This window comes from Nicotiana tabacum, chromosome 1, assembly GCF_000715075.1.
Source record: "Nicotiana tabacum cultivar K326 chromosome 1, ASM71507v2, whole genome shotgun sequence".
In the NCBI taxonomy this organism is placed as follows: Eukaryota; Viridiplantae; Streptophyta; class Magnoliopsida; order Solanales; family Solanaceae; genus Nicotiana; species Nicotiana tabacum.
The window spans coordinates 207300424-207323675 of NC_134080.1; the positions used below are offsets into that span (position 1 = coordinate 207300424).

Sequence of the window (23252 nt, forward strand, 5' to 3'; positions counted from 1 at the left end):
ACATCCTCTGCTTGGCAAAGTAGAGCCAATGTGCCACAAGGTGACCCCACTGTCACTCACTTACACAAAGAGCTACATGATCATAGGCAGGCTATAGTAGAGCTGACAACAACAATGAACCAACTAGCAAAGGCACAATTACAATAGGTTCAAAATCCACGCCAAGTAAATGCTATGGAGGGTGTCAACATGCTAGTGAACAAAAGAAGACAAAGAGGTCAACAGAACCAAGGAAATTTGGATCAATATGACAATGATTGTGGTTGATTACAAGATGATGTTTATGATGGGCAGAATGAAAAAGTGTAATATGTGAACAATTATCAGGGCCAAAGGGGCAATTCTTCCAACCAACAACAATGGAGACCCCAAATAAATTGGGGCAATCAACAACAACAAGGGAATAGTAATTGGGGAAACAGCAATCAGAATAATAACCAGAACAATCAGAGTAATTGGAATAGTAACAACAACAACTGGGGTGGCAACAACAATCAGGGTGGTTGGAACAATGGCAATCAAGAAAATCGGGGGCAAGGCTTTCAAAGGCCCCCAATGTATCAACAACCGAACAATCCCCATCCCAATGTCCTAGTTCTTCCAACAATGAAATTGGGAGAATTGAAATGATGTTTGAATAGATGATGAAAAAGAATGCAGACTCCGATGCTCAGTTGGCTTCCTACAATAATTCAATCCAAAACTTGGAGGTTCAATTAGGTCAAATCTCACAATCCTTGAATACAGGGGGCTCTACCAAGTGATACGGTAGTTAACCCGAAGGGTGGAAACAATCATATTATGGCGGTAACTACAGGAATTGGATGAGGCGGTGATGTGAATACCTCCAAATAAAAAGAAATTTTGAGTGATGAAGTTGAGTTGCAAGAGAATGAGGTCTTGTTGGTGGTTGAAAATGTGATTGATTAGAACGTGAATGAGGAAGTGAGGATTGATATTCAAGATGCCGAGGTGGAGACTCAGAGTGACGTGAACCCGTCTAAGGAACACGTAATAGACATGATGGAAATGGTTGTGCCTAAAGCCAAGGCTTATTTGACAAGGCCACCTCCACCTTATCCTCAAAGGCTCGCGAAGCAGAAAAATTAGAATCGGTTTAAGAAGTTTATTGACATGATGAAGAGCTTATCCATTAATGTGCCTCTAGTGGAGGCTCTAGAGCAAATGTCGGGTTATGCTAAATTCATAAAGGACTTGGTGATAAAGAAAAGTTCCATGGATTGTGAAACTATCAAAATGACCCACCAAGTTAGTGCAATAGTGCACTCAATGGCCCCGAAGCTTGAAAATCCCGGTGCTTTCACCATTCCTTGCACTATTAGGAGTGCGTACTTTGCAAAAGCTTTATGTGATTTGGGGGCAAGTATCAACTTGATGTCCTACTCAGTTTTCAAGACTTTGGATTTTGGACAACCGAGGACGACTTCCATGAAATTACAAATGGCGAATAGAACTATGAAGAGACCATTGGGTATTATTGATGATGTCCTTGTCCGGGTGGACAAATTTATCTTGCCTGCTAATTTTGTGATCTTGGATTGTAAGGTAGATTATGAGGTTCCAATCATATTGGGAAGACCTTTCCTTGCTACTGGGAAGGCTTTAGTTGATGTGGAAGCAGGGGAACTCACCTTCCAGGTGGGTGATGAGAATGTGGTCTTTCATGTGTGCAAGTCAATGAAGCAGCCCAACAGTTCTAAGGTGTGCTCCTTTGTGGACCTTGTCACGGCAGTGATAGTTGATGATACTCGTGCAATGATCAATATGGAGGACCCTCTAGAGGCAGTATTGTTGAATCTTGATATAAATGAGGATGAAGGCCGAGTGGAGTGCGTGAATGCTTTACATGGAATGGGCTCCTACTCCTATGAGCCTAGGAAACTCTATTTGGATCTTGAGAATAGGAAGACTCCACCAACAAAACCTTCAATCAAGAAGCCTCCGGTGTTGGAGTTGAAGTCGTTGCCTCCACACCTCAGGTATGCGTTTTTAGGCCCTAGTTCAACTTTTCCAGTTATTCTTTCCTTTTGTCTTACTAACATGCAGGTTGATGCCACATTGGCGGTGCTTCAAAAGCGATAGAAGGCAATTGGATGGACCTTAGGTGATATTCTGGGGATAAGCCCCGCATTCTATATGCACAAGATTATTATGGAAGATGATGCAAAGACCTCCTTGGAACATCAAAGGAGGTCGAACGAGGCAATGCAAGAAGTTGTGAAAAATGAGGTGATCAAGTGGTTGGATGCCGGGGTTATGTACCCCATCTCCGATAGCACTTGGACTTCGCCGGTGCAATGGTGTGCCGAAGAAGGGTGATATAACCGTGGTTACAAATTTGCAAAATGAGTTGATTCCAACAAGGACTGTCACCGGGTGGAGGGTATGCATGGTCTACCACAAGTTGAATAAAGTGACCCGCAAGGATCACTTTCCATTGCCTTTTCTTGATCAAATGTTAGATTGACTTGTTGGGCGTGCCTTCTACTGTTTCTTGAATTGGTATTCTGGGTACAACCAAATCTTGATTGCTCCGGAAGATTAGGAGAAGACCACCTTCACTTGTCCATATGGCACCTTTGCCTTTTCTAGGATGCCTTTTGAGTTATGTAATGCACCAGCTACATTTCAGCAGTGTAAGATGGCCATTTTCACCGATATGGTGGAAGAATTTTGGAGGTGTTCATGGATAACTTTAGTGTTGTGGGTGACTCGTTTGATAAATATTTGAAAAATCTTGATAAAGTGTTGGCCCGTTGTGAAGAAACCAATCTTGTTCTTAATTGGGAGAAATGCCACTTCATGGTTGAGGAGGACATAGTTTTTGGGAATAAAATCTCAAAGCATGGTATAGAGGTTGACAAAGCAAAAATTGAAGTGATTTTGAAGGCTCCCTCCCCCTACTTCTGTCATGGGAGTTAGAAGCTTTCTTGGGCATGCGGGGTTCTACCAGAGATTTATCAAAGACTTTTCAAAGGTAGTGAATCCCTTATGCAAGTTATTGGAAAAAGATGCCAAGTTCGTGTTCGATGAAAGATATATGCAAGCCTTTGAACTTCTCAAGCACAAGTTGACCACAACTCCTATTATTACTGCACCCAATTGGAGCTTGCCTTTCGAGCTTATGTGTGATGCAAGTGATGTGGCAGTTGGGGCGGTCTTGGGTCAAAAAGAGAACAAAATATTTCATCCAGTGTACTATGCGAGCAAGACAATGAATGATGCTCAAGTGAACTACACGGTGACTGAGAAAGAGCTTTTGGCTATTGTGTTCGCGATGGAGAAATTTCGGTCATATCTCATGGGTGCCAAGGTCATAGTTCATACCGATCATGCCACACTCCGGTACTTGATGACGAAGAAGGATTCCAAAGCTAGACTGATGCGATATGTCTTGTTACTTCAAGAGTTTGATTTGGAGATTGTGGACCGAAAGGGTAGTGAAAACCAAGTGGCGGACCACTTGTCCGCTTGGAGGAGGAGGGGAGGCCTCGTGATGGCCTAGAGATCAATAATTCATTTCCTGATGAGCAACTCCTTTCTGTGTCGGTGAATGGTATGCCATGATTTGCGGATGTTGCTAATTTTCTTGTGACTGGTATAATCCCGTTAACCAAAGGAAGAAGGTCAAATAGGATAGTTTGGAATTTTATTGGGATGAGCCATACTTGTTCAAGATCTGCACGGATGGTGTGATCTGAAGGTGTGTCCTGGAGGAGGAGCAATTGAGTATTTTAGAGGCTTGTGATTCCTCTCCCTATGGTGGCCATCATGGCGGGGCAAGGATGGCTTCCAAATTTCTTAGTTGTGGGTTTTATTGGCCAACTTTGTACAAAGATACAAGTGAACTTGTGAAGAGATGCGACGAATGGCAAAGAGCGGGTGGAATTTCGAAGATAGATGAGATGCCTCTCAATACCATTCTTGAAGTTGATATTTTTGATGTATGGGGCATTGATTTTATGGGCCCGTTTGTTAGTTCGTGTGGGAACACATACATTCTTGTGGCGGTTGACTATGTTTCAAAGTGGGTTGAAGCCATGGCTTTACCCAACAATGAGGCCCGGAGTGTTGTTATGTTTCTCAAGAAAAGCATTTTTACTAGGTTTGGCAGTCCTCGTGCAATCATAAGTGATGGGGAGTCTCATTTTTGTAATAGAGTTTTTGACACTTTACTTGCAAAGTATGGTGTCAATCACAAAGTTTCTACTCCTTATTATCCTCATGCGAGTGGCCAAGTTGAAGTCTCAAACAGGGAAATCAAGAGTATATTGTCAAAGACGGTCAATGCAAATAGGACCGATTGGTCAAAGAAGTTGGATGATGCTCTATGGGCTTATAGGACTGCTTACAAGACTCCGATTGGTATGTCATTGTATCGGTTGGTGTATGGTAAAGCTTTTCATATACCGGTTGAGTTAGAGCACAAGGCCATATGGGATTTGAGTAAGTTGAATCTTGAATGGGATGTGGCAGCAAATCTTCGTGTGGAGCAGCTTAATGAACTTGATGAATTCCGATTCCATGCCTACTCCAGTTCGTCCTTGTACAAGGACAAGATGAATTACCTTCATGATAAACATGCTCGTGTCAAGGAGTTCAAAGTGGGTGATTTGGTTCTCTTATTCAATTCTCGGTTACGTCTGTTTCCGAGAAAGCATAAATCTAAATGGAGTAGACCTTTTGAAGTGGTGTTTGTGACTCCGTTTGGTGCACTTGACTTGAAGAACAAAAATGGGGAGGTTTTCAGAGTTAATGGGCACAGGGTCAAGCACTACTTATGTAAAATTAATGACAGCCACGTGGTGGCACTGCTCCATCTAAAGTGATTTGATGGTAACCTGCGTCGTGCCGTCACGTTAAATCACGCGCTTCTTGGGAGGCAAGTCATGTGTCTTTCTTTTCATTTTTCTTTGATTTTCTTTGTAGTATAGGATCTACTTTTGGACTAACTAGTTGTGAGATGTGTGTAGGATTGTTTTGATGCAGTGCAGGACCAATTAGGAAAAAAAACGTACACTCTCTGAAGTTTGCACTGCGGCCGCATTGTATTTTGTACAGCCGCAAAGGCCTTAGTGCGGGGGCAACATTTCAATGCGGTCCGCAGAGTTAATTGGTCAAGAATGGGGTTCTCTGAAGTTTGTCACCGCGGCCGCAATATATTTTGTGCAGTCTACGGTGGACCACTGCGGCCGCATTGCATTTATTGCGGTCTGCAGTGGACGTCTCCTTAGTGATTCATATTTGTGAGCACCGCGGACTGCGGTGCCAATTTGTGCGGTCCACAGTGGGCAGGTGAAGTGGGCCCCGTGTCCTTTTTCTATAAATAGGGCCCGAGGCCTTCATTTTAAACTTTTCGCTCTTTTGCACACTGAATAGAAAAAATCATTGTTCATCACTCCTACCTGCTCCAATTCAACTGTTGTCTCATTAATCTACATTGCATCTCATATCCGGTACTTTTAATCTTTGCTTAGCTTTTAAATGTGTTTTATTTTCTTTTAAATGGGCAGTTCTACATTTATTCTCCCCTTTTTCGTTAATATTTTAGCTTAGGGTTTCATAAGTTGTTTAGATTAGGACTAAGTAGTTAAAAACAGTGATTGAACACCTAGGGGATCAATAATAGGTGAAAATTAGACTAAAAATGCGAAGAAAATTGAAACTCTAGGTTGGTGTTGCTAGGTATAACTCACCTCGGTTCGTAGTGGATTTATTGCGGTCCATATTGCTTCTCCGCGGTCCGCAATGCCATTTTGTACAGACCGCGGTGGTGAAACTTCAGAAAGTTGAGAATGGAGGACTGTGGCCGCAGTGAATTTTGTGCGGTCTACGGTGCCTTAATGCGAACCTCGGTACGATTTTAGAAATCAATGTTTAGTCTACATTAGTGGAGATAGACATAAAGGGCAAGACTATGGACAAAAGATGAAGAATACTAAATGTAAATGATCATAAAGTTATCAATTTCAGAGAAGTCTCAAAAAGAAAGAAGGTACAATTTTTGTTGAATAAAAATAAAAATAAAAAAAGGTAAAGATTTGATGAATATAGAAAATTTATAAAGTTTGAAATCATGATAGATTTTATTTGATTAAATTTTCATTTTACAAGAGTAGCCATAATTTTAAACAAAAAAATTAGTAATATATATTTTTTTTTTCAAAATTCTTTTCCTCGAGGACGAGCAAAAATTTAAGTGTAGGGGTATTGATAGATATATATTATTCTTATATTTTAATAAAAAAATATAATATTTTAGATATACAATATGACCAATTTATATCCAATTCTCGCACTTTTCTAACAATTCTTGCAGGAAAAAGAATACATAGAAAAAGGGAAAAAGAAAGAATCTACAGTTCAAGGAAGAAGGATATATCCGTGACAATTTCATCTAAGACTACACAAAGTCAAGAGATATAAAAGTTATGGCAAATTCTCACCAAAATTTCATGACAAATTGCCATGTCAATTTCTCATCATGGCCATATGATATATTGATATTATCAAGTAAATTCTCACCAAGGTCTTGTAGAAATTTTCCTATAAATAGGCATATGTTTGTAGAAGAAAGAACATCCCACTTTGTATCCAATTTCCTATTTAGTTTTTCTTAAGTTCTAAAGAGAAAGAGAAGAGTAATCTTGGTCTCTTTCTCTAGTCTCTCTTTGTAGTAAAAATATTCTTAGTCTTTTGAAAATATTTTTTAGCTTTTCTTACTTCATAATGGAGTAATTTCTTTTTGTTGGGATAGTTGATGAAGCTTGATATAATTATAATACTATTTAGTTTCAATACATTCTTGGCCTGAAACTCTATTTACATTTTATATTGTGATGGTATGATGATTTTTTAATCATTATTATCACATCTACATATTTTATATCTAAGTTATTCTTATATTAATTTTGTAATTTTTACGAAGCAAAATTAATATATAATAACTGATGAATAGAATATTAGAGTGAAAGTAATTTTTAGTAAGATTATTATTTCAAGTCTGTAATCTTGCTTTCCTCAGTTTAAATTCTTACGGAGGAATTGTTGAAGGCAAGATTATTGATTTTTTAGTAAAAATATTCTCATAAAGTTTTTACTACACTTGAGCACATAATATTAGAGTCAAAGTAATTTTTAGTAAGATTATTGTTTCAAGTATGTAATCTTACTTTCCTCAGTTTTAATTCTCACGGAGAAATTGTTGAAGGCAAGATTATTGATTTTCTAGTAAAAATATTCTCACGAAGTTTTTATTATGCTTGAGCACAATTCAGACAAGATATTTCAGTTTAATCGTCACTAGTTTAAATCAATTAATTGACATAACCTCATGGAGTGTTAATTATTTATTTATTTCTTAGTATAAAAATATAATTATATTAGCTATAAGCAATTATTCTTTAGAGAAATACGTATGAAACTGAGATTTTATTGTAATGATACATTCAACGATTCCCAACTCTTTTTAAATATAAACTTTTCAGAAGAAATTTGTCTTAATTTATAATTTCAAACACACCTTTCATCAATTTGGTTCTCTCAAATAGGAGTCAAAATATTATAAGTTTGTAGCTTAGATTGTCCAATCTCTGTGAGACGATATCATAAACTATACTAGAATTTGACAGAGTACGAGCAGAAAATCCTATACACACAAGCTTCGTCAAATTTTTGGCGCTGTTGCCGGGGATTGGCACACATCAACTTCAGATTAAATATTTTATTACTAATTTGAGAATTTATTATTATTGTTAATTTTCCCTTCAAAATGTTATCTCCTACATAATGCTATCATAATTGTACTATTATTAGGAGCAATTCTATATAATATTGTAAAAAAAAAAAGAAAAAAGAAATCCCTCATAGTTAGTACTTCAACCTACTCTATTTTATATTTTATTATTATATTATTATTGTTAGTACTAACATCTATATAATAGTATAATATATTAGTTTTGTGATTCACAATCTCATTTTTTTATTTGTCATTTTTTTAAAGTATATTTTATTATTTTTATTATTATTATAATTGTAAGTACTTGTTTTTACTATTCTAGTTCTAAAAGTATCTTTTGTACTATTCTATATTACTATTATTAACTATTACTTTTACTATATTTCTATAAAATAATATTTTATTCAACTTTTTTTAAGTGATAGTACTTTAATCCTTCAACATACTTGATTTATTATTGACTTTTTTTCATATAATATAATTAGTATTATATTATTTCTTTGATGGTTAGTTACAATTTACTGATTTAGTTAACTATAATATTACCGTACTATTTTTTTAATTCATTTTTAAAACTATCTATTACTATTTTAGGAACTATCTTTATTTTACTTTAATTTCAGATAGTTTATGACCTGCTCTTCTGCAAAAGAGTTGGCCAATTACGATCCTGAAATTGAAAAAACTTTTGCGATTGTGCGGGAAAGGACAAATATCGTCTCAAAACATAACTTGTAACAGAATGGAGTACCAATTAGAAGATGATAGCAATCCACTACAAATTCCACCACCAGCTTATGTAGAGGAGCAGTTTGATGAAATGGCGCCAAGACGAGCAAATAGAATCCTAAGGGATTATGCTAGACCTGATCGCTTTAATTGTGAATCTAGTGTCAGGAAACCTCCAGTAGCAGCCAATAACTTTGAAATCAGGACAGGCCTGATTCAAACAATTCAACAATCTTGCATTTTCACTGGTGATCTAAGTGAAGATACACATAGTCATTTAATTGACTTTTTAGAATTGGTTGAACCTGCAAAGTATAATGGAGTACCTCCTGAAGAAATTAAGTTAAGGTTATTTTCTTTTTCTTTAAAAGGAGAGGCCAAAACTTGGTTACGAAGTTTGCCGCAAGGGTCTATTACCACATGGGACCAAATGACTCAGAAATTTTTAAATAAATATTTTTTCCTACTAAAACAACAAAGTTAAGACAGGATATATCTAACTTCTTGCAGACTGACACTGAGTCAGTTTATCAAGCTTGGGAAAGATTGAAAACAATGTTAAGGAAATGTCCACATCATGACATTCCTGAACATATGCAGTTGTACATTTTTTATCATGGTTTGAAACCATCTTCTAGAAATGTAATAGATGCAGCTGCAAGAGATTCCATAATGGGAAAAACCACAGAAGAAGCATTGCAATTGCTTAATGAAATTTCTGAAAATGTCATACAGTGGCCATCTGAGAGTGTAATCATTAAGAAAGCTGCTACAGTAAATCAAGTGGATGCTTTAAATACACTAACACAACAGATTGTTTCTTTGGCACAAAAATTTGAATCTTTTCAGGTAAACACACAACAACCAAGCCAGTCTGAGGCTTGTGACTTGTTTGGAGGAAGTCATCTAAACCACGAATGTCAAGCAACCAATCAAAATGATGAACAGATCAATGTCATCGGATACAAGATGTATCAATTTGGAAGTCCATTAGCACAAAAACATCCAGGATTTCAATGGAGCAATGCAAATGGTGCTGAAAACTCTCAAAACTACCAAAAGCAACAGGTATAGAGTCCACCCGGATATCAAAATCAAAATCGTGGACAACAAAATTTCAGGCCTTATCAGCAAGCAACTCCATATCATCAAAGGCCTCAACAAGGCCATCCAAGTCTTGATAACCTTTTGTACAAGTACATTAAGGTTACTGATGAAAAAATGAAAAGCCAAAATTCAGTTCAAAAAAATCTTGAAATTCACTTAAGCCAATTGGCAACTCTTGTGTCTGAAAAGATTCAAGGTCCTTTACCAAGCAATACAGAGAAAAATCCAAAAGAACACCATAAGGCCATTGTCTTACGGTCAGGTATGACTCTTGATGAACCCTATGCAAACAAACAAGAAAAGAATCAATCAGAACAACAGGTAGGCAAGGGTGAGAATGTTGAGACACCCTCTCAACCATCAGAAGAGAAAGAAGCCAAGAAAAAAGAAGAAGAAAATACTAAAAATTTTACTTTTTTCCCTGTTACAATTCCCTTCCCACAAAAGATGAAAAGAGAAAAGTCGGATAATCAATTTGCAAAGTTTTTGGAGATTTTAAAACAAATTCACATTAACATTCCTTTTACTAATGCTTTATTGCAAATGCCTTCATACGCCAAATTTTTGAAAGAAATTTTATCAAGCAAAAGGAAATTGGAAGAAGTTTCTGTGGTAATGCTTACTGAAAAATGCAGTATTATACTTCAAAATAAGCTACCACAAAAACTCGGTGACCCAGGTAGTTTTACCATTCCATATACTCTGGGAGGAGTATACATTGAAAAAGCACTTTGTGATTCTGGAGCTTCAATAAATTTGATGTCATTTTCTATTTTTAAAAAATTAGATCTTGGTGAAATCAAAGACACAGGTATTTCACTTCAATTTGCTGATCAAAGTACTAAGAGACCAAAGGGAATAATTAGAAATGTGCTTGTAAGAGTAGATAAATTTGTTTTTCCTGTAGATTTCATAGTACTTGAAATGAAGGAGTGTCCTGATGAACCAATTATTTTGGGTAGACCATTTCTTGCAACAGGCAGGGCAATCATAGATGTCCATCAAGGACAACTAATTTTAAGAGTTGATGAAGAAAGAGTTATTTTTTATATGCAAAAGATACTAAGATTCTCAGAAGATGATACGTCATCTTCATGCTTTTCAATTGACATGATTAATAATCTTATAGATGAATTCAAAGATGATAAATTAATTTCTGACTCAATGGAAAGATATTTGGCAAAATCTGGCACCACACAGGATGAAGATCTGACTTTCAGAAGTGATGCAAAATTATTGGAAAAAGATTATGAGGAAGGGGACATGCAATTAGAAGAAGTTCAACCAAAAATTGAACTCAATACTCTCCCTTCTCATTTGAAATATGTCTATCTTGAGCATGAGTTATTTCCAGTAATTATTTCATCTTCTCTAACTACAGAACAGGAAGAAAGATTGATTGAAGTATTTAAAGCACACAAAGGAGCCTTGGGATGGACTGTAGAAGATATCAAGGGGATTAATCCAACAATTTGTACGCACAGAATCCTCATGGAGGATATCTACAAACCGATAGTCCAACCCCAAAGGAGATTAAACCCAGCAATGCAGGAAGTGGTAAAAAAGGAGATTGTAAAGCTTTGGGCGGCAGGTATTATTTACCCTATTTCAGACAACCCTTGGGTAAGTCCTGTTCAGATAGTACCAAAAAGGGAGGTATGACAGTAATAAAAAATAAAAATAATGAACTAATACCTACCAGGACCGTCACAGGATGGAGAGTTTGTATAGATTATAGACGTATTAATGATGCCACTAGAAAAGATCACTTTCCTTTGTCATTTATTGATCAAATGTTAGAAAGAATTGCAGGATATGGGTTTTATTGTTTTCTTGATGGCTATTCAGGGTGTAACCAAATACCAATCGCACCAGAAGATCAAGATAAGACTACTTTCACATGTCCTCATGGAACATATGCATATAGGAGAATGTTGTTTGGTTTGTGCAATGCTCCTGCCACATTTCAGCGTTGCATGTCAGCAATTTTTTCTAACATGATTGAAAAATTTCTTGAAATTTTTATGGATGATTTTACACTTTTCGGCAAGGGTTTTGAGGATTGTCTTCACCATTTAACCTTAGTTCTTAAGAGATATGAAGAGACAAACTTAATTCTTAATTGGGAAAAATGTCATTTTATGGTTACTGAGGAAATTGTTTTAGGACATAAAATCACTGCTAAAGGATAGAAGTTGATAAGGCTAAAATTAATCTTATAGCAGGATTACCTCCTCCCACAACTGTTAGAGGCATTAGAAGCTTTCTAGGTCATGCAGGTTTTTACAGACGGTTCATAAAAGATTTTTCAAAGATTTCAAAATCGCTGACTAACCTTTTAATAAAAGATGTTAAGTTTGAATTTTCAGGTGATTGTATGAAAGCCTTTGACACCCTTAAAGAAAAATTATCAACTGCCCCTATAATTGTGTCCCCTGATTGGAACCAACCTTTTGAGGTCATGTGTGATGCTAGTGATATAGCAGTTGGAGTTGTTTTAAGCCGGAGAAAAGATAAGATTTTTCGTCCAATTTACTATGCCATCAGGACAATGAATGAGGCTTAACTAAATTATGCCACGACTGAAAAAGAACTACTAGCAGTGGTATTTGCATTTGATAAGTTTCGTTCCTATCTGATAGGAACCAAGGTCACTGTTTTTACTGATCATGCGGCTCTAAAATACCTCTTAGCAAAAAAAGATGCGCGACCTATATTGTTAAGATGGATTTTACTTCTCCAAAAATTTGAGCTCGAAATAAAAGATAAAAAGGGAACAGAGAATCAGGCAGCTGACCATTTGTCTAGATTAGAGAACCCCCCACTTGAGTTATGTGATATAAAAGAAGAGTTTCCTGATGAACATATTTTTTCTATCAACTCAGTTGTGACTCAACCACCCTGGTTTGCAGATATTGCAAATTACTTGGTTGGGAAATGGACACCCCAAAATCTTACTTACCAACAGAGGAAAAAGTTGATATCTGATGCTAAATATTATTTGTGGAATGACCCTACTTGTTTAAAATTTGTGCAGATAATATTATCAGAACGTGTTTACCAGAAGAAGAAATGATCAAAATTTTGTATCATTGCCACGATGGAGCAGTTGGAGGACATTATGCAGCAAATCGAACTGCCTTTAAAGTTCTAGAAGTTTGATTTTTCTAGCCAACACTTTTTAAGGACGCTCATGCCTACGTTGCACAGTGTGACAGGTGTCAAAGAACAGGTAATATCACTAAAAGAGATGAGATGTCAGTGCAATCAATACAGGTATGTGAAATATTTGATGTTTGGGGAATAGATTTTATGGGTCCTTTTCCTTCATCTCATTCTTTTGAATATATCCTTGTGGCTGTGGATTATGTTTCAAGATGGGTTAAAGTCATCCCAACAAGGAAAAATGATGCTCAAACTGTGTGCATTTTGTCAAGAAAAATATTTTTACCAGGTTTGGTACACCACGAGTCATCATTAGTGACCAAGAGTCTCATTTTATGAATAGACAATTTTCACCATTATTGTCAAAATACGGTGTGACTCACAAAATAGGAACACCATATCATGCTCAAACACAAGGTCAAGTCCTGAAAAAACGGTTGGAATCTCCAGAAAGACTGGGCTTCAAAATTAGATGACACACTGTGGGCATATCGAACGACATTTAAAACGTCAATTGGTACGTCTCCATATCGATTAGTCTTTGGAAAAGCTTGTCATCTTCCAGTTGAATTAGAACACAAAGCTTTTTGGGTGTTGAAAGCATTGAACTTTGAATTAACCTCTGCTGGTAAAAATAGATTTTCTCAGGTGAATGAATTGGAAGAACTCAGATTAGAAGCCTATGAAAATGCCAAAAAAATTAAAGAAAAAACAAAAAAAATGGCACGACAATTTAATCTGACAGCAAACTTTTAAAATTGGAGATCATGTACTTCTATACAATAGTAGACTCAGGCTATTTCCAGAAAAATTAAAATCCAGGTGGACAGGTCCTTACAATGTTACAGATGTTACTCCATACGGAGCAATTGAAATTCAACAAACCAATGGAGGAGACAAATTTAAGGTAAATGGTCACAGGTTAAAATTATATTTTGGAGGGCATTTTGAGCAACAACCATCTGTCACTTTGATAGATTGATGAAGTCTACAATTAATAAGTCGAGTTGGCGACAACTATGGTTCCTTACCCGTAGCCATTAAGGGTGAAGCAATGGAGCCTTATAAGTCCAACATAGATTTAAATAGTTAAATGCTTAATCAATTGATCTGGTTAATATCCAGGTTATTGTACAACCAGGACATCTCATGAAGGCCTCTACAAAAACAGAGTCACCTATACAGGAGTAACTCCATGATGATCGGTATGCCTAAGTAACTGGTTGGTTAACCATTTAATAATGTAATTCATATGTTGGCACAGGTAATTTTCTAGTTTATATACAAACTAGACTTGTTATTTATACGCAAAAGGTGTGTGGCTGCAGTTTCTTTCAAGCTTTCTTCTGCAGTTGTATATTTGAAAGCCAAAAAGATTTTTACCTACGCAAAAGGTGCGTGGCTGCAATTTCTTTCAAGCTTTCTTCTGCAATTGTATATTTGAAAGCCAAAAAGATTTTATAATCCTTTTTTTATAATTATGCCTCTTATAAAGTGTTAATTTATCAAAATAAAACTCTTATCATTCTATATCAAATATATATTTTTATATTTACCACATAACTTCCTTGTTTTTAAGTTTATTTTTATGAAGGCAAGAACAAATATCTTCAATACTTGGCAAGATATTCTGAGATTGAGAAGCATTATGATCAAAAAGCAAGTAGAACTTATAATCTATATGCTAGAACTTGCCCCAAATGTCTTTCGAGGCGAAATCCTATACAACACTGATTTTTGAAATATGAATTTAGGCTTTCTTTGTTTACCTCAGTCTTTTCTAGATATTGCACAAAAATTTACTACAAAAAAAAATTGTAGCACCTATTTTGAAGCTTGAAGACCTATTTTTCTTCTTCTTTAATACCTAAATATGCCCAAATTTAAATATCACACTCATGCTTATGATTTGAAAAGTCATTTTTCAGAAAATAAGTTTGGAGCTCATTTTGAAAAAGATAAAGAAAAAAAAGAGGAGAGATTGATCTTATGTTCAAGCATTATAGGTACAAAAAAAAAATCAATAGCAAATATTTGGAAAGTCTGACCTTAGAAATATTCTACTTCAAAACTGAAAAAGGCAAGCCACTACAAATATAACATTTAACCTACCAGCCTAAGGTCCTAAAAGATTTTAGAAATCAGTGTTTAGTCTACATTAGTGGAGATAGACATAAAGGGCAAGTCTATGGACAAAAGATGAAAAATACTAAATGCAAATGATCATAAAGTTATCAATTTAGAGAAGTCTCAAAAAGAAAGAAGTACAATTTTTGTTGAATAAAAATAATAAAAAAACAAGGTTCAGATACCAATAAACTCCTCTAATTAACGAATTCATTCCAACCATTGATGGAGAAAATGGAATTTGCTACACTCATCCAGAGAAACTACCAGGTAATTTCCATTATTTATTAATTGAAATTCTACGACCTGTCAATGAAAAGAATAAACCAAAAAGAGAAGATTCATCATGTTTTCTTGTCCTAATTTTATTCCTTTTTTATGGATTTATATTCGGATTATTGTTATTTAAGGCAAAAACATATCTTATCCGACGTGCTTATGTATAACGTTTAATAGAGTTTAAGTTCATGGTGTAAAAGATATTTGTACGATCATGTTACTTATAAGGTTATTACAACTATATTTATGTAGTAAACATTAATTGGTAACCTAATACGGTAGAAAATAACACGCTCCTAGAAAGGTGAATTTATACGGATAATATTAAAAGAAATTACATTGTTAATAAGTACAACTTATATCCTTTTTAATATAGGGTAAAAAGTGGTGATAATTGCGTGGGGTGTCAGTAACTAGTTTGAAGTTATAAGTTTTCCTAATTTAGCTAGCCCATAGTCTCTTTTACGTACTGTTATTCTTTCCTTTTCTTCTTTAATCTTTCTTTCGTGAACTCGCTAACGTAACATACATAGTCTCTTTTACGTACTGTTATTCTTTCCTTTTCTTCTTTAATCTTTCTTTCGTGTACATGTTACAAGTTCGGTCGAACCCAATTACTTTGGTTCAATTAGTTTTAAAAAATTCATTAAAAATGTTCAAATTTCTAATTTAAAACTTAATAACTTAAAAAAACTAAAAAATCCAAATCAAATAACTTTAAATCTTGGTCCCGCCTCTACATACAGTGGGAATTGTGTTATGGAACTTGGCTAGCTAGAAGGTGAGGTACCAAGTAGCTTTGTTCGAACTATATATTTATATTAAAAAATTCATAAAATATGTTACAAACTTTAAATTCAAAAAACAATCACTAACACGTGATGTTACTATTCTAGAATCTAGAAGCTATAAAGTTCAAATTCTGATCACTCCTCCGAAGTACTAACCAAGTAATGGTTTAATCACCATGTACGAATATATGGTTTTGCTTGCTAACTTATGCTTTTTTCCATTTGGCCAGAGTAGCTAACTTGTTTCAGTTTTTTTTTTTCTTTCTCAAAGTCCAGCCCTGAAAATCTGTTAATCTCTTCTTTTCCCCCTATATTCTGGCTTTTATTCCACCAGATTTTATGCACTTTGGTCATTTGATTTAGAAGTTTTATAACAGAAAATAGCCATATACTGGCTGCAACTGAATTGAGAGGATTTTGTTATTTCTTTGACGTTCCAAAAGTGGAAAAATAATTGGTTAAAGGAATCAAGTTACCAATTTGGTAAAAAGATATACAAGATTAAAAAAAAAAAAAAAAAAAAAAGCAATATAATGATTAAAAATTACCATTTGTTTTTCCTGCGGTTTGTTTCAAATTAAGAAAACCGTAGTAATTTGTTAAATTACTGGTAGTTCGTCTGTACATCTTTTTGAATGGTGGTAAAGTTTATTGAAAACTATATGATTTATGAGTTTAACATCTATATGCTAACGATGATTAAATATAATATTATTAATGTATATAAGTGACCTGCTCTTACAGGACATGCAATTGCATGACACAATATATAGTTTGAATAGTACTCCCTTTATCCCAATTTATGTGAAAGTGTTTGAATTTCAAGAGCCAAGTGAATTATTCTTTGACCGTAATTTTTTCATATGCCTATTAAACATTTTGAGGTACTAATTATTGTGACTTATGGTACTTTTTACGTAGTTTTCAAATATGTAAATTTTATTTCAAAATACCTAAAAAATCTATGTCCAAATTAAATATACGATCAAAATCAAAAAGTTTAAATATCAAAAAAGCGAAAAGTATCACATAAATTGTGTCACGTGGAGTAAATTTTATTGGTATTTAAGTTATATGCACTAACAATGTAAAATTTATCAGATGCGAGTTCAGGATATAAGTTCTATAGGTTCAACCTTAAAATTATAGATCCAGGCCTATTATTTATTATAATTTTAATAGATTTTATACATTATTTTAAGTTCTGCCTCAAAATTAAATATAGATTTTTATACATTATCTATAATTTTAATAGATTTATTGTACTTAGTTACTAACTAATGCTTGTCATTGAAGTTTACTCAAAATTCTTTATCTATGGCCTGATTGCATATGTAAATATATTTTTACACAGTCAGTGCATTACTTAGACTCAAATTTACTTTAGTCATTTTTTTTACTTCCAAGAAACACTAATCGTCTTTCCTATGTTTTTTTTTTTACCCTACGTAGGAGTGAATATAGAAGGTCAAATCCGTCACTTTTTCACAGGCCTTCAAAAGCATACACAACAGGAAATAGAAAAAGGAGAAAAGTTGATACAAATACTGAAGGTGGAGGTGAAACAAGATAGCATAAAACTGGAAAAACAAGACCTGTTTTTATAAGTGGAGTTTTAAAAGGTTACAAAAAGATTTTAGTACTTTACACAAATTATGGAAGGCAAAGAAAACCTGAAAAAACCAATTGGGTAATGCATCAATATCACTTAGGTGATAATGAGGAGGAAAAAGATGGTGAATTAGTGGTTTCTAAAGTTTTTTACCAAACACAGCCTAGACAATGTGGATCAAGAATATCTTTATGTAGGCAAGATAATAATCCTAGTATAAAAACCCCAAATTTTATTGATTATTATAACCCTCCTTTTGTTTCATACCAAGATGACAATTCATCTATTTTTAATGTAACTTCAAATAATGCAAACAAAGAATGAGGGAGTTGTAAGGGAAAGAAATTAATGTTATTAGGTTAAACATTGACATGAACAATTTGGGTGGGGGTTGTTGTTGTATGAATAAGTTAAGATTGAGGTACGGAAGAAAATGGAGGAATAAAAATTTATGTTGCTCGGATTTTTAAAAATGCCGCAAAATATGTGTATTATTCTCTAAAAGTAATGCATTTTGAAGGATACAATTCAGGTACAATGGTATTTATGGAAAGTCTGAGCAATATAAATAAATTTTTAATTTTAACCAAATACTTAGATGCTTCTAACGTTCCTTGTAATTATGGCTGTTTCTGACGACTTTTTTTTTTAAGGGTAGTGAATAGAGTGTTCATTATTTATAGTCTTACTATTGAAGAGTTGATGTACTTAAAAATGTAATGTGAAGTGTGAGTTATTTACCTTTGAAAATTTCATCATGTTTGTTCACGTTCATGACTTGTACTATTTTGCTAATTGGGAATTCTTAGCTGTATAGACCATATATTATTTGCTGCCAACTAAAAAAAGGATCAAAATTTTCTCTGTTTCTATGCCACGTTATCCAAATATATCTAATAGTTAGATGGACCATGACACCCCAACTCTATCTTCGCATTCTAGCATTCCATGCTTTGCACAAGCAAATATCAATTAATGTTGACAAAATGTCCTCTAATATAGATATGAATGCCAACATATATAAGTCTTCATTTCTATCATCAAGAGTCAGTAGTGAGATGGTTAAGATTTTTTTACCTTTAACCAGAGATTTTAAGTTCGAGCTCTGACAATAGAAAAATTCTGATATGAAGTGCTTTTATCTTTTAATGGGTCTTACACAACGGAAGTCCAGATTAGTAAGAGTCTCAAAGCGGATACACTGTGGAAAACAGAAAGAAGAAGCCTGTCCAAACAGTAGCATGCCCACTAAACATGTTAACATTTTCACTATATTTCTCTTCAAAGCACATGTCGACAGGGTTGTAAACATATTCATTTCTGCAGAGTAACTCTGTCTAGTGGCGTGCTGACTAAGCATCCACGTAGATTATACACACTTCCACGTGTCATGCAGACATTTCCACGGGCTAAGATTTGTCCACTTGGGTCATTTGCCTACACACCATGGACGAAGCTATGTTGATCAAAATTGATGAATTATTCATTAGAATCGCCATTAGAAATCTAGTAGTAGTATTTTTTTTTTTTGGAATTATTTCAATTGAATTTCTTTCGATTATTTTAGTTTAGATTATTTAGTATTTAGAATTTTCTTTTTTTATTTATAAATAAAAAAAAGTAATAAATACAAAAAATAGAAATAATAAGGAAGAGTAGGATTTTTGCAGGGAATGATTGGTCCGTCAGAAAAGGAAAAAGGTGTGAAATTCTATTTCTTTCACTTTCATTTGATTCATTGTTAAGACGAGATATCCTTATCTCCCTCCCACCAAGACAGGAAATTAACAAACGAGAAATCTAGTAAGCGGGATCAAGAAGAAAATTCTTTTTTCTCCAAGAATTTAGTTCAGGAGACAAGTAGAATCTCTTCATTCCATGATTCGATGAAATATCTTGAATTTTATGTTGAATTGCTAGGTGTATGTACATGTATCAATCAAGTGAATTTTGTTCTGGTGGGATCAATTCAATAAAAGAAAAAAAGCAATTCGAGTCGGTCTTGAAACAATTCATTGCATTTTCTCCTAGACTTCCTAGGTAAATCCATTTTATTATTCAACAATGAGCCACTAGACACTATGTATCTACTGCATGTACTTATGCATATATACTTATGTTTATAATATATGTACCTATAGATATTTTATCCACATAGTGAATAATTCCGGAATTAAATCAAAAAGGCCCTTTTAACTCAGTGGTAGAGTAACGCCATGGTAAGGCGTAAGTCATCGGTTCAAATCCGATAAGGGGCTTTGTAAAACTCCAATCTAGTATTCATATTTGAGGGGAGAATTGTATTTTTATTTGTAATAAAAAAAGTAACTAACTGGATAATACATTATCATTATACTTAATTATTATACTTAGTTATAAAGTTGAACATTTGTTTAGTCAATTTTCATTATTATGAATTTCTGAATAATGAAAAGTCACTTCTTGAATCACCGAATATTCCTATTTTCCATTATACCAACCAAATCCATTCGAAAGGTTAGAAATCAACAAAAGAAAAAGTAAGTGGACCTGACCTATTGAATCATGACTATATCCGCTATTCTGATATTAAAATTCGATAGAGATGAAATTGGAGCAGTTGATTTTTTTTTAATTTCATTTTTTTGTTTTGGATTCCACAAGAATTTGTCGATATTTCCGATTAAATCTTCTTGTTACTAGATTTTCTATAGGAAAAATTATAGGAATAAATTGTTATTCCTTTCCTCTACAGAGAAACCTTTCTTCCAAGTCACACCATAAGAGCCATTTATTATCTTTCTTTGATTCCAGATCAAAGATTAATTTCATCATTAATTTCTATCTAGATTATATATCTATATTATATTAAGTAGATTGTAGATTTCGAAAGGTTACAAAAAGATTTTAGTACTTTACACAAATTATGGAAGGCAAAGAAAACCTGAAAAAACCAATTGGGTAATGCATCAATATCACTTAGGTGATAATGAGGAGGAAAAAGATGGTGAATTAGTGGTTTCTAAAGTTTTTTACCAAACACAGCCTAGACAATGTGGATCAAGAATATCTTTATGTAGGCAAGATAATAATCCTAGTATAAAAACCCCAAATTTTATTGATTATTATAACCCTCCTTTTGTTTCATACCAAGATGACAATTCATCTATTTTTAATGTAACTTCAAATAATGCAAACAAAGAATGAGGGAGTTGTAAGGGAAAGAAATTAATGTTATTAGGTTAAACATTGACATGAACAATTTGGGTGGGGGTTGTTGTTGTATGAATAAGTTAAGATTGAGGTACGGAAGAAAATGGAGGAATAAAAATTTATGTTGCTCGGATTTTTAAAAATGCCGCAAAATATGTGTATTATTCTCTAAAAGTAATGCATTTTGAAGGATACAATTCAGGTACAATGGTATTTATGGAAAGTCTGAGCAATATAAATAAATTTTTAATTTTAACCAAATACTTAGATGCTTCTAACGTTCCTTGTAATTATGGCTGTTTCTGACGACTTTTTTTTTTAAGGGTAGTGAATAGAGTGTTCATTATTTATAGTCTTACTATTGAAGAGTTGATGTACTTAAAAATGTAATGTGAAGTGTGAGTTATTTACCTTTGAAAATTTCATCATGTTTGTTCACGTTCATGACTTGTACTATTTTGCTAATTGGGAATTCTTAGCTGTATAGACCATATATTATTTGCTGCCAACTAAAAAAAGGATCAAAATTTTCTCTGTTTCTATGCCACGTTATCCAAATATATCTAATAGTTAGATGGACCATGACACCCCAACTCTATCTTCGCATTCTAGCATTCCATGCTTTGCACAAGCAAATATCAATTAATGTTGACAAAATGTCCTCTAATATAGATATGAATGCCAACATATATAAGTCTTCATTTCTATCATCAAGAGTCAGTAGTGAGATGGTTAAGATTTTTTTACCTTTAACCAGAGATTTTAAGTTCGAGCTCTGACAATAGAAAAATTCTGATATGAAGTGCTTTTATCTTTTAATGGGTCTTACACAACGGAAGTCCAGATTAGTAAGAGTCTCAAAGCGGATACACTGTGGAAAACAGAAAGAAGAAGCCTGTCCAAACAGTAGCATGCCCACTAAACATGTTAACATTTTCACTATATTTCTCTTCAAAGCACATGTCGACAGGGTTGTAAACATATTCATTTCTGCAGAGTAACTCTGTCTAGTGGCGTGCTGACTAAGCATCCACGTAGATTATACACACTTCCACGTGTCATGCAGACATTTCCACGGGCTAAGATTTGTCCACTTGGGTCATTTGCCTACACACCATGGACGAAGCTATGTTGATCAAAGAGTGATCAACTGACATCATTTGTCGAAAAACTATACTACTACGTATAAGGTAAAATATTATTTGTTTTTGATTTAAAAATAGACTTTGAATAATTTTGCATAGCTCATTGACAAAAGTTTGAACACCCTTATTGAATTTCCTGGCTTCGCCACTGTACACAGCAAGCTTAAATATATATATACAACCTGTACTTAATTCACTTTCAAGACTTTATTCTGTCGTTTTAATTTTTCTAGTAAACTTTAAAAGGTTGAAACACTTGAAATAAGGAGGAAATTGCATGTGGGAAGAGATTGCGTTATGAGAGTGAGGCCAGCAACAATCTTTAATGATGATTTTTGATTTATATGCATGTTCTTTTTAATGGATTTTAATGGTTTACTGAAATCCACACCCACAAAGCGAGAGAGAGGTAGAAAATAGATAGAGAGAAGGTTTCTATTTCCATCAAGATGGGGAATATATACGTGACCTTTAACAATACTCATCATCGGACTTTATCAACAAAACAAAAAAAAACACTCATCGTCATTAGTGGTATAATTACACTACTAAAAATTCGACCAAAATCGACCGCAACAAATCGATCGACTTCGGTCGGTCAAAAAATCGATCGAAAAACCGACCAAAATCGGTCGGTATTTTAAAAAAAAATTCGCGAAACCGACCAACTTCGGTCGATTTTAAAAAATGGTGCATTTTTAATTGCATAATTAAAATACCGACCGAAATCGGCAGATTTTTTCTTTTTTGGTCAAAATTTTACTGACCGACCGAAATCGGTCGGAAATTGCGACCGACTTCGACCAGTATTTATCACTGACCAGCCTAATTTCGACGAATTAAAGTCAGTCGGAAATCAGTCGATTTTTTTCCGTTTTTTTCACCGATTTTGATCGGTGTTTTTAGACAATTTTAGATAGTTTTCTTGTAGTGGTAGAACCAGAATTTTCACTAAATAGACTCAAATATAAATAAAGAAACACACAAAGTATTAGCAACAACTAATTTTATTACGAGACATCTAATGATATTTATACACGGAATCTCCATAGCCAACTTTCCAGTTCAATTTTTTTGTGAAGGAATTTCGACTGAACCCTTTGTGCCCCATGCTCCGCCCCTACTCATCCTATTTGATGGATGACATGTAAAGTGAATTTTGGATGTGCAGCCCCAAAGATAGCTAAAACGCAGTCAAGCTTATGGTTTTGCACATTCTTCAGTTAACATAACACACTTTCTAACGTGCCAACATCCATCGAAATGCGTACATAGTTGGCTCTTATGTACCTTTATATAAGCAAATGCTTTCTTCACCAACCACACACCCAAAAACCATCCCTCAA

At 34.3% G+C, this 23252-nt stretch overlaps 1 protein-coding gene, 2 non-coding genes and 1 pseudogene across 3 annotated transcripts; 3 read left to right on the forward strand and 1 right to left on the reverse strand.

The window, feature by feature from the left end:
• Positions 1 to 8965: 8965 nt before the first annotated feature.
• Positions 8966 to 9072, reverse strand: LOC142165104 (small nucleolar RNA R71). The gene has a single exon (XR_012696089.1). It is a non-coding gene; the product is annotated as a small nucleolar RNA R71 (small nucleolar RNA).
• A 637-nt stretch (positions 9073 to 9709) lies between these two features.
• Positions 9710 to 12161, forward strand: LOC142164703 (uncharacterized). The gene is made up of 3 exons (XM_075223115.1): positions 9710 to 11186; positions 11821 to 11874; positions 11965 to 12161. Exons 1-3 carry the CDS (start codon positions 9710 to 9712, stop codon positions 12159 to 12161), a joined length of 1728 nt encoding a protein of 575 aa, XP_075079216.1.
• Positions 12162 to 15087: 2926 nt separating this feature from the next.
• On the forward strand, positions 15088 to 17893 carry LOC142164706 (NAC domain-containing protein 73-like; annotated as a pseudogene).
• A 1862-nt stretch (positions 17894 to 19755) lies between these two features.
• On the forward strand, positions 19756 to 19827 carry TRNAT-GGU (transfer RNA threonine (anticodon GGU)). The gene has a single exon. It is a non-coding gene; the product is annotated as a tRNA-Thr (tRNA).
• Positions 19828 to 23252: the final 3425 nt, after the last annotated feature.